The sequence below is a fragment of the Podarcis gaigeae genome (genome assembly GCF_964106915.1).
Source record: "Podarcis gaigeae genome assembly, chromosome: 16".
In the NCBI taxonomy this organism is placed as follows: Eukaryota; Metazoa; Chordata; class Lepidosauria; order Squamata; family Lacertidae; genus Podarcis; species Podarcis gaigeae.
Window position 1 is genome coordinate 9714113 of NC_139693.1, and position 15615 is coordinate 9729727.

Here is a 15615-nt window from a genome sequence, read left to right on the forward strand (position 1 = left end):
AGATTTACAGATTCCCCTAACAGCAATGGCATTAAAAACACTCTGCTTTATTTGCCATGGCAGGTGGCTGTAGAAACTTGGTTGGAATACCTGTTTCAGATCCAGAAAAAGTGAGGTTAAAAGTGCAGCGCCTCTGAGCATGCGCAGAGTGTTTCATGGCCTCCAGCTGGAGCTTAACTCCAAATGTTGCTGGACTCCTGACTCCTCTGAGCCAGCCTGGCCAGGGATGATGGGAGCTGGAGTCCAGCAACATCTGGAGGGCCACAGTGTTCCCCACCCCTGTCCTTTACCCGTGTCCCAACCAACCAGGGTTCACAGATTCAATGCGCTTATGGAGGTGTAAAGCATGAGTTGGGAAGCTTGTGGCCCTCTAGGTATTGGACTTCCAACACCCATCTTCCCTGACTGTTGGCTATACTGGCTGGGTAAGTTCATTTCGTATGTGATCCCTGATTGGTTGGGGCACGTGCCTAGGACAGAGGTGGGGAACCTGTGTCCCTCCCAATGTTGCTGAACTACAACTCCCATCCTCCCTGGAACTATTGGCGCTGAAAGGGGTTGGAGTCTAAAAATATCTGGAGGTCCATGGTTTCCCCATTAGGGCTGGGTGATATATTGTCCAAAACCAGTTTGAAGTCCATATCAGGATATTGGTTTCATAATTTTGATATGTGAAGCCAGCCAATACATAGCTCTGTTCTTATTTAAGACATCGTGATATATCAGTATATCACAATGTTTAGCCGGTGATATACTGAGATGTTGAAAACCAGTTATCTCCCAGCCCTACTGTTTGCCTCTACATAGTTTCATCCTTATTCCAGACATTGTGATATGTTGGTATATCATGATGTTTAGCTGGTGATATATTGTGATGTTGAAAACCAGATATCGCCCAGCCCTCCTCCCCACCCTTGCTTTGCACCTCTGCAAGTGCATTTAATATGGGATCCCTAATTGGTTGGGATATGTGTCTAGGACAGGGGTGTGGTGGGAGGGGAACCCTGCAGCCCTCCCAGCTGTTGCAGAACTTCCAAACATGCATCAGGCTGAGCAGCCAGCATGGCTCAATTGTCACGGGTCGCAGGAAGTGGGAATCCAGCAGCACCTGGAGAATTTGACAGCCCTGCTTGCGGTGTCAGCACCCGAAGGGTTAATGGCCAGCTGCCTCCATCACACACACACACACACACACACACACACACACACACACACTCTCTCACTCACACAGAGCCTCTGGGACTGCTGTTCTCTCCTTGCCCCCTCCCCTTGTACCTTCCACCCCTCCTCTTTCTCTACCCACCCCCCTGCAGCCACCCTGCCCGCTCCAACCATCAGCCCAGTCGTTCAGAGCTTGTTTTTTTCCATGTTGTATTTTCTACACTTCACTTCCTCAGATGAATAATTAATTGAAGCTTTTTTTGGTCTTTCCGCGTTTGTTTCGCCAGCCTCCTCCCTTCCCACAACTCCCCACCCCCCACCCTTCCCAGCTGGGGCTACTGACAGGCATCTAAACAGCCTCTCTCCCCCCCCCCCACTCACTTCCAGCCATCCATGCATAGACACAAACACACGACCCACCTTTCCGCAGGCGGGCAGAGGTGAGCAGCCCTTCCCCAACCATGCCTAGTGCATGCCTACGCATGCGTTGGTGGGTGAGCATGCATGCACATTTTGCTGCTCAGTAGCTCTAAGCCCAGGCCTGTGAGGAACCTGTGGCCCTCCAAGATGTGCTTGAACTCCCAACGCCCATCAGCCAGCACGGCCAGCAGTTGGAGTTGATGCAGGTTTCTGACAAGCATCTGCTTGGCCACAGTGACGACAGGATGCTGGGGTAGATGGGCCTTTGCTTGATCCAGCAGGGATGCTCTTATGGGCGCTGAAGCCCATCAACATCTGGAGGGCCCCAGGTTCCCCACCCCTGTCCTTGACACGTGTCCCAACCAATCAGGGATCACATATGAAATGCACTTTGTTGTTGTTTAGTCATTTAGTCGTGTCCGACTCTTCGTGACCCCATGGACCAGAGCACGCCAGGCACACCTGTCTCCACAGCCTCCCGCAGTTTGGTCAAACTCATGCTGGTAGCTTTGAGAACACTGTCCAACCATCTCTTCCTCTGTCGTCCCCTTCTCCTTGTGCCCTCCATCTTTCCCAACATCAGGGTCTTTTCCAGGGATTCTTCTCTTCTCATGAGGGTGGCCAAAGTACTGCCTCAGCTTCAGGATCTGTCCTTCCAGTGAGCACTCGGGGCTGATTTCCTTAAGAATGGATTGGTTTGATCTTCTTGCAGTCCATGGGACTCTCAAGAGTCTCCTCCAGCACCATAATTCAAAAATGAAATGCACTTAGAGAGGTATAAAGCAGGGATGGGGAGCCCGTGGCCCTCCAGATGTTCAGGGGACTACCATCAGCCAGCACACCCAATTCAAACAAACAAAGAATTATTGCAATTTTTAAATCAGTGCTTAAAATCCGTGCAAGGCTCAGTCCACCATCTTAATTCAAAATGGTGCCCAGTTGTATCCAAAGAAAGACAAAAACCTGCTGCTTGATCTCAGGAACCATCACGCAAAATCAGGTGGCGATATTGTAAGATATCGTAAATGCAGAACGAACAGTGTTCCAAAAAAACAGATTGCTATTGTGGCTATTGTTGCACCATCTATATACATGGCGCTATACCAAATAAATAAGTAAAGAAGTGAGAGACAGTTCTCTGTCCTGAGGCACTTACAGTCTAGAAAACCTCACAGCGGGAGACAGCAGAGGAAGGGGAAATGAATCTGCAACAATTTCTGTTCTGAGGGTTGATTTCTTTCCATAGTGAACAAGGTCCAAGGCAGGGGGTTCCCAGCTTCTTTAGGCATGCGGGTTACAGCTGGAGGATTCTAGGGCCGGGCAATACCTGGTTTTCAACATCATGTTTCACCAGCTAAACATCACGATATACAGATATGTCCCGATGTCTGAAATAAGGATGGAGCTCTGTAGAAATGTTAGCTGGCTTCACGGTTTTCCCCACATTGTGATTTTTGCATAGTGCACGCACATCCCATGTTTCACAAAACATTGCCAGGTCAAAAATTACATCACAACTATACCCCCGCCTAAGTTATATTCTGATGTGATTAAAAACACGCACACACACTCACAGAACCAAGAATGGATTTTTATGTTCTAATAAGTGGCAGGGGCAATGGAGGCAGGTAACTACAAAGTCAGCTCTCCACAGCTGACGGTTGCCGAAGGCGGATTGCAGATTCCACCTCTCTGCTTTCTGAGCCTCTAAATGTCTGCCTCGACTTATCCCACGGTTGTCACTCATCCAGAGGGGGAGAAGTAAAGCACTGCGTAAGGCAGGTGGGGGAACCTTTGGCCATCCCAGATGTTGTGGAAATACAGCTCCCATCATCATGCTGTTTTCAGCTGTCGGGAGTTGTAGTTCTGTAGCATCTTCTTGACACTTGTCCCAACCAGTCAGAGATCACATACATTTAGAGCAGTGTTTCTCAAACTAGGGTCCCCAGATGTTGTTGGACTACAACTCCCATCATCTCTAGCTAGCGGGACCAGTGGTCAGGAAGGATGGGAATTGTAGTCCAACAACAGCTGGGGACCCAAGTTTGAGAAACACTGATTTAGAGGAAAGGCCACAGCTCAGTGGTGGAGCACCTGCTCTGTGTGCAGAACGTCCCAGATCCCAGCATTTTCCAGGCTGAGAATTCAAACCCGAGAGAGTTGCTGCCGGTCAGTGTTGCCAGTACTGAGCTAGGCAGACCAATGGCTCTAACTCTGTATCAGGCAGCTTCCTGTGTTCCTCTTTAAACCAGCTCTCTATTTTGAACAGGGAGGACTAAGATTTTACATTAAGAACCTGCCCTCTGCCCTCTTTCCTGCTGAGTGACCTGACACTCAAATACAAGGGTGGGAGCACCCTTGAGTCCTTGCACTGTGAAAAAGGAAAACTCCCTCCTCCCTTTCATACAACCCTTTCTAAGGAGTGTGATAATGAGATGATTTTTCTAAAGGGGCGTGTCAGGCAGTGATAATTCCGCGAATAGAGAGGAAATTCATTCCAAAGGTTGCTACTCATCTCAGCAGACATGGCCTTGGCGTTTCTCAGGCAGGGCACCAACCTGGAAGGAGAGGCAGAATAGAAGGAGAATAAAGCTCATTTAAGCCAGGAAGGGAAGGCACCTTTTGGACCTGGGGTAGGGACCCTCCAGGCAACTTGGTTTGGCCCTTGAAACTGTCCACAATGGTGAACTGTCAACACACTCCTGGGCTGAAGTCTCCAGGTTTGCCTCACTCCCCCTCCAGGTGGTAGGGGGAGGGCTTGAATCTCTAGGTGGGCGAGAGTGCCTTTCATGATTATTTCTTATCAAGAAGACTATGCGTGGAGCTGGCAAGCTTCTGCTTGGCAGGATGGGTTGCAAATTGTTGCATAGACTCTTGGAGTGGGGTGTCCTGCTCTGCTCCGCTCCTTCTTCCCCTCTCCCAATTAACCTCCGTCTCCAGGACTCAGTGGAGGGAGGAAGCACAGAGGAAGAATAATCAGAGCCCCCCACAATACATCACCAGGGGCCACCCCTAGGTCTCAGGTTTGGGCTCTGAAATCTCAGGGTCTGGGATACTTCTGGCTTGGCCATCCTAGCCCACAAGCTGCCCCCTGTGTTTTTGCCTGGTTGGTTTCTGAGCATGCCTCTTGCTTCTAAGGATAGTGGTTAGAGAAGTGGGGGGTTGAGCATATGCGTAGAAACCAGCCTGCTGAATGATGGCAGCATTGGCCTTTGTTGCTCCGCCCCCTTTTGCCCCTGGCTCCACCCACCACAGACATGTGGCCCCCGGAAGGCTGCCCAGAAGGGAACATGTTGCTGGATTCCATCTCCCAGCAGCCAGCATAGCCAATGTCAGGGAAGATAGGAGCCATAGACTTCACAGCATTCAGAGGGGAAAGAGGCCCTCATCCTGGGCTTCCTGCCCGGAAGCTTCTCTGGTGGCCCTCCGGATATTGTTGGGTTACAGTTCCCATCAGCCCCTGGACAGCACGGCCACTGGTCATGGATGATGGCAGTTGTAGTCCAGCAACGTTCTTGGACTCCAGCTTTCATCAACCCCCAAACAGCACAACCAATGGTCAAGACTGATGGCAGTTATTGTCTTAACAGCATCTAGAGGGCAACGGGGTCCCCCTCCCTGTTCTCCTGCCTAAAAGCTACTCTAGATATCATTAGACTGCAGCTCCCATCTGTCACAGTCCTGTCTACTGGCGATTGAAGTCCCGACTGAGGACGTTGGGACCGGGGGCAAGATGGTGGGGTGGGAGCAGGAACGAGAGTCCAGAAGCCAGGGGTCCGAGGGTCAGGAAGCAGGGAGTCACAAAGTCAAGGGTCCAAGGGTCAAGAAGCAGGGAGTCAGGAAGCCAAAGTCCGAGGATCAGGAAGCAAGAAGCCAAACACAGCGAGGCAGGGAGTGTGTTGCTGTGGCAAAGAGTCGAAGGGACATGCTGCCCTTATATCCCTTCCTGGCTCTTGCCACCAGGTGCAGTGAGTTACCAAGCGGCCTCACCTGTGCGGCCGTGCCTTGCCTCTCCAGAACAAACTTAGGAAGGCCCCAGTCCTGCAAAGCCCTACTGGTCACAGGGCCTGGCTCCTGCACGCACTTCTGACACCATCAACCCCCAGGCAGCACGGCCGCTGGTCAGGGATGATGGGCATTGTATTCCTGAGACATCCAGAGGGCCACAGATTTCCCCTGCTTCAGGGAAGTGGCCTGTGCTTTGTTGCTTTGCCAAGCAGAAGGGAAGGGTGGAGTCACCGTGGCACAGTGTTCCTTTCTCAGTCCCAGGCCAGCATTCGCACCTTGGCCCAGGACCTGGGGCGACATTCCTGACGCGCCTGAGCCGCAGCCATGGCCACAGCCCCAGACATGTTCAGGCAAGGGTTGGGCCCTGCCGGCTGGCGTTGATTTTCTCCCCAGTGGGCGGGAAGGTGTTGTCTGCCTCCCAGGTTTTCTGGATCAGCTTTTTTGGGGATCACAGGGAGGCCTCCCCAGTTTGCTGCATGAGACCACAGTAGCCAGGGAGGAGGTGTGGTGGTGGTGAATTTCAAACCTGCAAATGCTCTACCATTGGGACCCTGCCAACTCCACACTCCGGAGTCCATTCCAGGACATTCTTTGCTGGTTGCTTAACAGGATAGGTGCCAAGCAAACCGCACCCTCTCCCCTGGAAGCTGTGGTTCCTGATCTCAGAACGCAGGGAGGCCGGCTGCCTTTCCACGAGGAAGGAAGGGAAACAGCGCTCTGCACCACCTCAGAGGCACCTTTCTCTTCTCATTATCCCTTCCCCCCCGGCATAGAAACTACGTAGTTCTGCAGCTGAGTATGGTGGGTTGTCCCCCCACCTCTCAGGATGAAGCCTGCTCCTAGTTCTGTTTGGGGGATGGATGGAGAGTGGGGAGATAAAAGACAACCTCTCGCTTTCTTCCAGATGTTCGCCACCTGGCAACAATTATTTCCTAAACTGTAGAGTTTGCCAGGGGCCGAGGGGGGCCTTCTCGCTCCAGCCGGGAAATTGTTGCCCTATAAACCTGACTTTCCTTCCACTTCCCAGATGTCCGGTGGCTGCTGTTGGCAAGGCCCTCTGCCCATGCTCAGAGGCTGCGTCCCTGCTGGATTTCCCCACATACTGAGCGCTGCAAAGTTGTGGCATTCAAAGGCACCTTTTAAACCTTTGCAGATAAGGTGCACTCAGAGGCCCTTTCCTTCCCCTATTTTCACGGAATTAAAAATATTATTGATGTTTTTAACACCAGCCCCTCTCTCATTCACAAGTGAGTCCCAAGGACAAAGCCCCAGGGAAATGCTGAGGCAAAGGCACTCTGCCCATGCCCAGGGGCCTGTCCCTGTGATTTTTGACTCCGAGCAGAATTCAAAACAGCCTTGGCACAAATGTAATATTTTATATGGGGGAGAAGGAGGAAGGAAAGGTGTGTGTTTGAAAGGGAGGGGGTTCTCCAGATGTTCTGCGAGAGGGGGGGTTCTTTCAAAAGGGGCGGGGCGTAGTGGCCGGACACGGACACGCCTCCCCCGCCTGTAATCGAAAGCAAAGGGCGCGCCAGGAAAGGGTCCCCCAATAGATGGAGGGACGCGTCGGGCGCGCAGCGTGGGGAGCCCGTGGGAAAGATCGGGCGCGCGCGGCGTGCAGGGAGCGCGCGAGGGGGGCGGTCCCGGGGCCGGAGGCGCGCAAGGAGGAGGGAAGGAGGAGCCTCGGCGGCGCTGGGGGCTCCGGTGGCGAAGAGGAGGAGGAGGAGGAGGACGGCGGCGGCGGCTCCGATCGCCTTTGGATCTCTTTCTCGCTCTCCGTTCCGGCGGCTTCGCCTCTGGTGCACGGTCGCGCCTGGCGCTGCGCTGCCCCGGCCGGCGGGATGGCCGCGCTCCTGCTGCTGCCGCCGCCGCCTGCCCCGCCGCTCCTGCTGCTCCTCCCGCTGCTCTGCTTGCTGTGCCACGGCCCCGCCGGCAGCCTCGGCAACCGGCACGCGGTGCATTGGAACAGCTCCAACCCGCAGTGAGTACCGGACACGGTGGTCTGGGGGTGGGTGGGTGGGAGTGGGGTCGCGGGAGAAGGGATGGGGGGACGACGGTGGTGTTTTTTTTAAGGGGGGTTGCTCAAGGAGAAAAGAGATCGGGCTCCGTTTGCCCGTTTGCGCCTGTATATCCCTGGACCCCCGGCATTTGCCCCGGCGCGGGAGGCGAAGGTGGGTGTTAGGCAAAGAGGGGTCGGCGGGTGAGGGCGCGCGTGCACTGCATAAGGGGGGGGGAGTGGGTGTCTGGGAGGAGGGGGTGCGCGTGCACGTGGACGGGGCGAGGGCACGTGCGCGGTGGGGATCGGGGTCCGCGCGTCGCCGGAACCTGGGGATGGGGGAGCAGAGATTTCATCGAGGGGGGAGGGAGGGAGCGGGGTTGTCTGCTTTTTGTCTGTGCGTCGGGAGAGATCCTGCAGAATATGAAGCTTCCTCTGCCCCCCCCCTTCTCTCCACCCTCTTTCCTTCCTAATCGCCCCCTCCCCCAGTCTGGCGGCTGTCTGGACTGGGACCCCAGTCTCTCTTCTCTCTCTCTCTCTCCACCCCGCAACTCACCGGCACCCCCCTCTCTCCTTGCCCGTCTCCGTCCCCCCACCGTCTGTTTCTCCCCTCTAGTTTTTGCAATTTCAGCTCTGCTCCGCTTCTTAACCCCCCCCCCCGCCGCCAAATTCCCCTAAATCCAGGCACCGTGGCCTCCATAGTGAGGTGTGGTTAGAGAGGGGGAGCGGGGCCGTCTGCGCTTTCCGAGCGAGTTTATTTATTTCCTTGACCGTCGGTTTTTTAAAAAAGGACAATTTCTCCTTAGTTCAGGGGTTTTTTTTGGGGGGGGGGGGCTCGATCAGACCGCGGTTGAAGGGCAACAGAGCCCTGTGTGTGTGTGTGAGAGAGAGACACAACGTGACCTTTGCACCCCCGTGGGCACTACCAGCACCCAAAACTTGGGTGGCACACACTATTTTGGGGGGGGGCACGCTCTGCCCTTTTATATATATATAACCCTCCCGATCGAGATCTCCCCATGCCTGCTGCTACCCCCAGGACTCTCGCCACAGACAGGATGCCCAACCTTGATCATGTGTGTGTGTGGCGTGACCTATATATCCGAGCCTAGGTGTGACTCCGTGTGCCAAACCCTCGCCAGCCCTGGCACGGGTTCCCCGGCTGTTTGTGGGGCTGAGCCGCGAGACTGGCAGAGAAGACACACGCCTACCGATCTGTAGGCACGGCAGATGCGGGGGGACGTCGAGCGCCCTGCCCGCCTTGCATCCCCGGAGCACCCCGTGGCACGTGCCCAGGCAGTGCCGGGGCTCCTCTGGGAACTGGGCGAGTTTTTTCCCCCTTCTTCTTCCTCCTCCTCCTCCTAACTGGCTGCTGCTTAGCGAGAGAGAGGGAAGGCTGTGGGGTGTTTATTGCAAAGAGAACGGCAAAGTGCCAAGGGAGAATCTGTCTCTCTTGAACATTCATGCAGGGATTTGGAGTGTGTGTGTGTTTGCAGGGACGGAAGCTGCCTGATTGATGCCTAATCATTTCTCACCCCCCCCCTATTTTTTTTAAATGTCTCTTTTAAAACCATCCGAGGGGGACAAGGCCGGTGTTCATCCTAGCATAGCCTTCTCTGGAGTCACAGAGAGACTTGGTTGCTTCTAACTCAGTGCGGTCTACACTGGCCGGCAGCAGCTCTTTCAGGCAGGGAGATCCCAGGGATCCAACTTAGGACCACCTGCCTGCAAGGACAGAGGCTCCTCCTGCTCAGCTGAGGCCTTTCAGCGTCACCTTCTCACCCTTTCCAAAGGGGCTCACCTGCCTGACCCTTCCTTTGTAAAATTGCCAGGACACCACAAAGGAAACGGGTTGCCTGGATGTGAGTGCTTGGGAACACACACAGAGAGAAGGTGTGTAGTGTGTGTGTGTGGGGGGGGAGGTTAACCAGGGGGTCTGACAGTGGGGAGCCGCAAGGTTTGAAAGCTGGAGGCATTAAGGGCATTCCTGCTAGATATTTTTTTGTTTTCCCAAGTGGGAGGGATCTGAGAGATATTTATCGCACACACCATCTCTTGATTCTCTTTTGTTTCAGAAGGAGCGTCATTTAGCCAGCTCTATTGACTACTGGGCTCCGTGTTTACACGCTGGCGATAGATAGCAAGTGAGAGGGGGGTTGTACAGACCTCCCCCCCTCCAGTTTGCTTAATATGAGTCAGTTAGAGCTGCTTCCACGGGCCTGCCGCTTGTATTTTGAAGTGATGCTGAAGTGTGATGGGGGGGCGGTATATAATTTGGCCTATCCCTCTTTATTCATTCATGTGTGGTCCACTCAAATTCCTGGTGGACAGCAATGTTTCCCCCCCCCCCCTCTCTCATGTGGCGGGAGGCTGATTAACCAACAAAGCCACCTGATTTCTTTACAGGGCCCAGGCAGGGCCTGCTGTGTGGCAGCAATCCTTGGCTGAGGAAGACGTGGTTCTCGGCTTGGGTAGGACGCCTACCCCCCTTTTATTTACGTGTGTAGCTCCGGGATCGAACCTCCAACGAGCAGCGGTGTTGATTCCCAAGTGCATTTGGCTTGACCGGCGGCTGCTGGTGCCACGAGTGGCCCAGATCTAGAGACTTGAACAGAAAAGTGTTGTTTTGCAAGGTGGGACACCTTGCCGAGTCGCTGTTTCTCTGTGTGATTCCACCCTTCGCTTTAAAAAAAAAAAAAAAAAACCCAATCAATGGGGGCTTTAAGTAATAATCTGGAAATTGTAATGGCCGCCGAACAGAGCCACAGGGAGCCAGATCAATGGGGGAGTTAACAGCGCCTGTGTGCTGCATCTCTAATGCTCTGCCCATGGGGTGAAGCGGAGGAAGGGACACGGCCGCCGTGGGGAGACCAGGGTGGCAGCGTAAGTGGGCGGCGCCAGGCACAGGACCCTAAAAACGGGTCCTGGCGTGGCTTGGGAACGGGGTGACCCTCTGGAGGCCCACTCAGGCCAGCGCCTGTTTCCTACTCCCCGGTGGCATATCCGTGCCGCTTTGTGTCTGTGGCTTCCATTTTCTCTGGGACTTGGCCGTTAACCGACGCTGGGAAGGATGGGTCGAGCCTGGAGTCCACGTGTGCCCGGCTGTCTGCAAATTTCTCTCCCTCCTGCTCCCCAGTGTCTGTCCGTCCATCCGTCCTTGGTCGTCTGGGTCTCACGCCCTCCGTTCGTTCCCTCTCCCGCGCCTCCTTTCTGTGTGCCTCGAGGGAGGACCGTCTCCTTTGAGAATGTCTTCTGAGGCGGAAGCCCAGGCCCCATAAATTGCGCCTCTGAATTGGGCGCTGGCGGGCGCCACACAATGGCGGAGCAGCGGACGCGGGGCCCTTTGCTGGGGGGGACCTCCCCACACACCCAGCCCCCTTCCTCCGGCTAAAAAGCTTTCTAACCTGGCCTGACTTTTAGTGGTTGTGTGTGAATGTGTACGTGTGTGTGCGGCGCAGGGGTGGGGGTAGCAGTTGAAGAGAGAGGATGGTTGCTAAGGAGCCGTATCAAGGGCTCAGGTAGATCTGCTCTGCAGAGCCTGACCCACAATGCACTGGGGCTGCCTTGGCGGCAGTGATGGCAGTGGTCACAACGGGCCTAGCTCACCTGGCTTGGCTTATTTCCCGCGAGGCCTCGGCACCCCAAACCAAACCTTTCCCCGCTCGGCGCCGCGGACTCTTTTTTTGGGGCCTAGCCATTCAATGGTTGCCTTTGCTGGGGTGTCAGGGAAAGGCTTCGGTTTGGCTCCCTTTCCCTTCGGTCTTTACGTCCCCGCCAACTGTGCTGTGGGTGCTGGGCCCCCGCCTTTTGTGGTGAGCCGAGGCGTGTTGTTGGGGGGGCGGGGGGTCCCTGCCGCAGAGCCGAGTTGCCGGCGCGTCGGGGATATTTATGGCGGAGCAGTGCGGCAGTGTTGGTTTCACTGCAGCCGCACGCGCCGTACATAGCCTTGCGCGCTGGGATTTTGGGGATAAATTATTGGTGGAATTGGTCCTTGTGGGGCCCCGGTCACTGGGTGTTTAGACAAGCCATAAACAAACCCCCACGAGACACCTGTCATAGGGATGAGGTTGCTCTGGAGACATTTTGACCTGACAGCATTGAAAGCTGTTCCTCCGGCCTTAGGGTGCTAGGCTTTGAGAACAAGCGCAGTAGCCCTTCCTGGGATGGAGACGAGACGATGCCCCATTTCTTCCACCTCTGAGAAGCTGCTTGCTTTCCCCTATTCCCCTAGAGAGACATTAGGGAGCATTCCTTCTCCTCCGTACAAAGCTTGTTTGTGTTTATGAATATCCAGTTTTCCTCTAGTTCCAACTGCTGCTGAAGCAGGTTGCTCTTATTATCCAGGATCGGGGAGGGAATGAGTTTTTTGACGTCTGCCCTGTCCCCCGCCCCCAAACCCGTTTCATCAATGCGGCGTCTTACCCACATACACACACACAGAGAGAGAGAGAACGTGCCCCACTGGTCTATTTCTGCCTGCTTTGACTTATGTATGCCACTCTCCTCAGGACCACATTTCCTGTAAACCCACAATGAGATGGAGGTTTGCCATTGGTTTTGGAGGCTCCAAGATGGCTTCAATGCTAGGTTTTCGCTCCATCACCCGTCCCATCACCTTTCAGTAACCGGCATGGCCTTAGTGGATTACCCTTAGGTCGAAGAAACGCTTTGCATTTCTGGGAGTTTGATAGGTTTTTTTAAAATAAATACATAAAAATTGGCTGCAGAGTTCCAAAAGAGCCATGGTTCTTACATTTTTCTAGGCACTTGGGTGAACTGCAGCCTGGGATTTTCCCAGATCGGACATCAACACAACCCGATCCTCTCCTCCAAATATTGTATTAGACATGAAACTGATGCCACCTGCCTGAGTTTGGTCTCCCATCCCTTTTATTTTTAAGTCTCTCATGCCTGCTCCGAGATTATGGTGGCGGTTGTTATTGTTGTCCTCAGACTCCCTGCAGAAAAGGTGTCCTCCGCTCCCCAAAAATCTCTGGGGTCCCCTCCCCTCTTGCTTTTTAAGCAGGTCCCTGTGTCACACTGGTGTGTATCTGTGTGTTTTTCCGGACAAGGGCAGATGTGACTGGTGTGCTGATGAGCTGCAGAGCTGCTGATTGGTCCAGGATGGGCGGAGGAAAGGTTGGGAGGTAGTGGTCTTTAGAGGGTCCTGCATACAAAAGCGCCACACATCTCTCAGTCTTATTTCTCAGTCTTCAGACGAGGATCAAACGCTCCCTGCCCCTTTCAAAACAGAGAGCCAACTGGGGTCTGTTGGGGAATAGCTTGAATTAGGAAACCTTTAAACTTCTTACCATTTTTCTTTTTAAAAGACAGGCTGGCATGTTATTCATGGAAGGTTTCTAGTCCTCATCCTTTGCAAGTAGGGAACAGTGTTAGAAACGTCAATAGTATCGGGGGTGGAACACTGGCATTATCTTAACAGGAGGGAGAAGAATACCAGCTTAAATTTTGCCACATTTTAGTGGGTAGACATCTGAGTAAGATTGTGTGCGCGTGTGTGGAAATACTCCCAATATTCTTTATGGGGCTATCAAATCTGTGTTTCGCAGCCCTGTTGAGCCAAGCGTGGGGAATCTGTGCTCCACCAGAAGTGTTGAGACTACAACTCCCATCATCCATAACTGATGGGAGTTGGAGAGCCACTGATTCCCCATCTTTGGCGCAGAGGGATTTTTTGGCGGGTAGGGATATTGCTAGGTCACATTCAGAGGCTCCTCCTGTGGAGGAATTTCTACGCAGGAAATTAACACACAAACCGCGGAAAGATTGTTGCAAGCTGTGTTCTCGCATGTGGATTCACATGGCTTGCCAATGTGTGCTGAGCATTTCAGACTCCATCCTCACCATCCATTTAAAGCACTCTGATACCACTGTGTCCCCCAGATAATCGTGGGAACTGTAGTTTAAGGGCTCTGAGAGTTGTTAGGAGGCACTCCCACATAGAGCTACAATTCCCACAGGTCCCTGGGAAGATGTTCAATCTGTGGCGTCTTCAGGTAGCCTTGCCTATCTCATGGGCTTGTGGTGGACTGACTACAGCAGGGAAAGGACCCTTTGGCCCTCTGTATGTTGCTGGACTTCAGCTCCCATCTGATATGATAGCCATGTTCAAATATATAAATGGATGTCACATAGAGGAGGGAGAAAGGTTGTTTTCTGCTGCTCCAGAGAAGCGGACATGGAGCAATGGATCCAAACTACAAGAAAGAAGATTCCACCTAAACATTAGGAAGAACTTCCTGACAGTAAGAGCTGTTCGACAGTGGAATTTGCTGCCAAGGAGTGTGGTGGAGTCTCCTTCTTTGGAGGTCTTTAAGCAGAGGCTTGACAACCATATGTCAGGAGTGCTCTGATGGTGTTTCCTGCTTGGCAGGGGGTTGGACTCGATGGCCCTTGTGGTCTCTTCCAACTCTAGGATTCTATGATTCTATGATCTGCCCCATCAAACATTGCCCATGCCCAGTGGTGATGGGAGTTGCAGTTCAGCAATGTATGGAGGACCAAATGTTCCCCTTCTCTGATCTACAGGCTCATACAAGGCCATTTTCCTGGTGGCAACTTGGAATCCCTTCCAGGCGATGATGCAGAGAAGCTACACAAAAGCCGGTTGTCTTCCTTTCAGACCCGCAATTATTTATACATAAAGTTGGGCAGCCAGACCAGCTAGGAAAGGAGATGTTGTGGACTAGGAACTTGTGTGGACGTGCTGGTGAGGCTGGGCTCCTAACCCCATGTGCACACCGTGAGGAGGAGCTCCCTGGAGGAAAGGCAGGATTCAGATGTGATGCATATCTCAAACCCACAGCCTGTGTATACAATCACAGCGCTCAACACCCTGCAGCAAGGTTGGGCAAGCTGTGGCCCAGCTAGCCTGGCCGATGCTCAAGGAAGATGGCCAGTAGCCAGGGACAATGGGAGCTGGAGTCCAGCAATGTGGTTTCTCACCCCTGGGATAGCTTAGTCGGTAGAGCATGGGACTCATAATCTTAGGCAAAGATTCCTGCATTGCAGGGGTTTGGACCAGATGACCTCCGTGGTCCCTTCCAACTCCACAATTCTATGATTCTGTAAAATGGCTCAGGACCACAAGGAACGCTTCTCATATAAAGCAACCCAGACCCAGAGATCATCCTTTGAGGCCCTTCTTCATGTGCCTCCTCCATGAGAGGTCTGGAGGGTGGCAACACGAGAACGGGCCTTTCCTTTGGTGGCTCCCCGTTTGTGGAATGTTCTCCCCATTTGTGGAATGTCTGGTGGCTCCATTATATACCTTCAGGTGCCAGGCGAAAATGTTCTTATTTGCCAGGCCTTTGGTTGATTCTATGGCCTTTTAAATGTGTTTGTGGGATGGGGGGGGGCAGGTTATTCTTTTGTTTTGACTATATATTTTGTAGTTCTTATCCTGTATTCTTACGTTGTGAACTACCCTGAGATCTTCGCCCTGATCGCTTCTCAGCCTTTTGGCTTAGATCAGCGCCTATCATGTCCAACAACCTTTTTCCATAGCAGACGATTGCTGCAGTGTTAGAAATTAGCCAGGGGCCAGGCGCATTTTGCGTGGGTCCAATTGCAACCACATGGAGATTTCTGGATGCCAGGCTGGTGACTAGGGAAAACCAAATGTCATTTAGAAAAGAAGGCTCTGGAATGTTTTCCTTGAAGCCTGAATTTGTTTTCTTCTGGATTGTTTTATTTGATGTTTTAATGTGTCGTAAACCACTTTGAGAGTTGCTCTCTAAAATGTAAAGCTGCATAGAAATGAAATGAATAAGAATAATACTAAGTCCAATTGCAAAAAAAAAAAACCCACAAAAAAACCAGCATCTAGACATTTTGTTGTGGCAACTATGACCTAGGTTTAAGGTGCCATTTGGCGATTAGTTTATATGTCTGAATTTCTAACACTGCCAACCAGATGCTTATGGGAAACCTACAAGCAGGACTTTGAGCACCACAGTGCTCTCTCCAACAGCAGACTAGTGTTGGGCAATACCAGTTTTTCAGCATCG

The 15615-nt window shown here is 53.0% G+C and overlaps 1 protein-coding gene and 1 long non-coding RNA gene across 3 annotated transcripts in view; both read left to right on the forward strand.

Moving 5' to 3' along the window:
* Positions 1 to 7104: 7104 nt before the first annotated feature.
* The window catches only part of EFNA3 (ephrin A3), a 59571-nt gene continuing 51060 nt past the window's right edge, over positions 7105 to 15615 (forward strand). For both annotated transcript variants that reach the window (XM_083716038.1, XM_083716039.1), the window contains exon 1: positions 7105 to 7570. In XM_083716038.1, coding sequence (XP_083572164.1) covers positions 7143 to 7570 — 428 coding nt within the window. In that variant the 5' untranslated portion in view covers positions 7105 to 7142. The remainder of the gene's footprint in view (positions 7571 to 15615) is intronic.
* LOC310833583 lies at positions 9910 to 12324 on the forward strand. The gene is made up of 2 exons (XR_014558816.1): positions 9910 to 11397; positions 12094 to 12324. It is a non-coding gene; the product is annotated as an uncharacterized lncRNA (long non-coding RNA).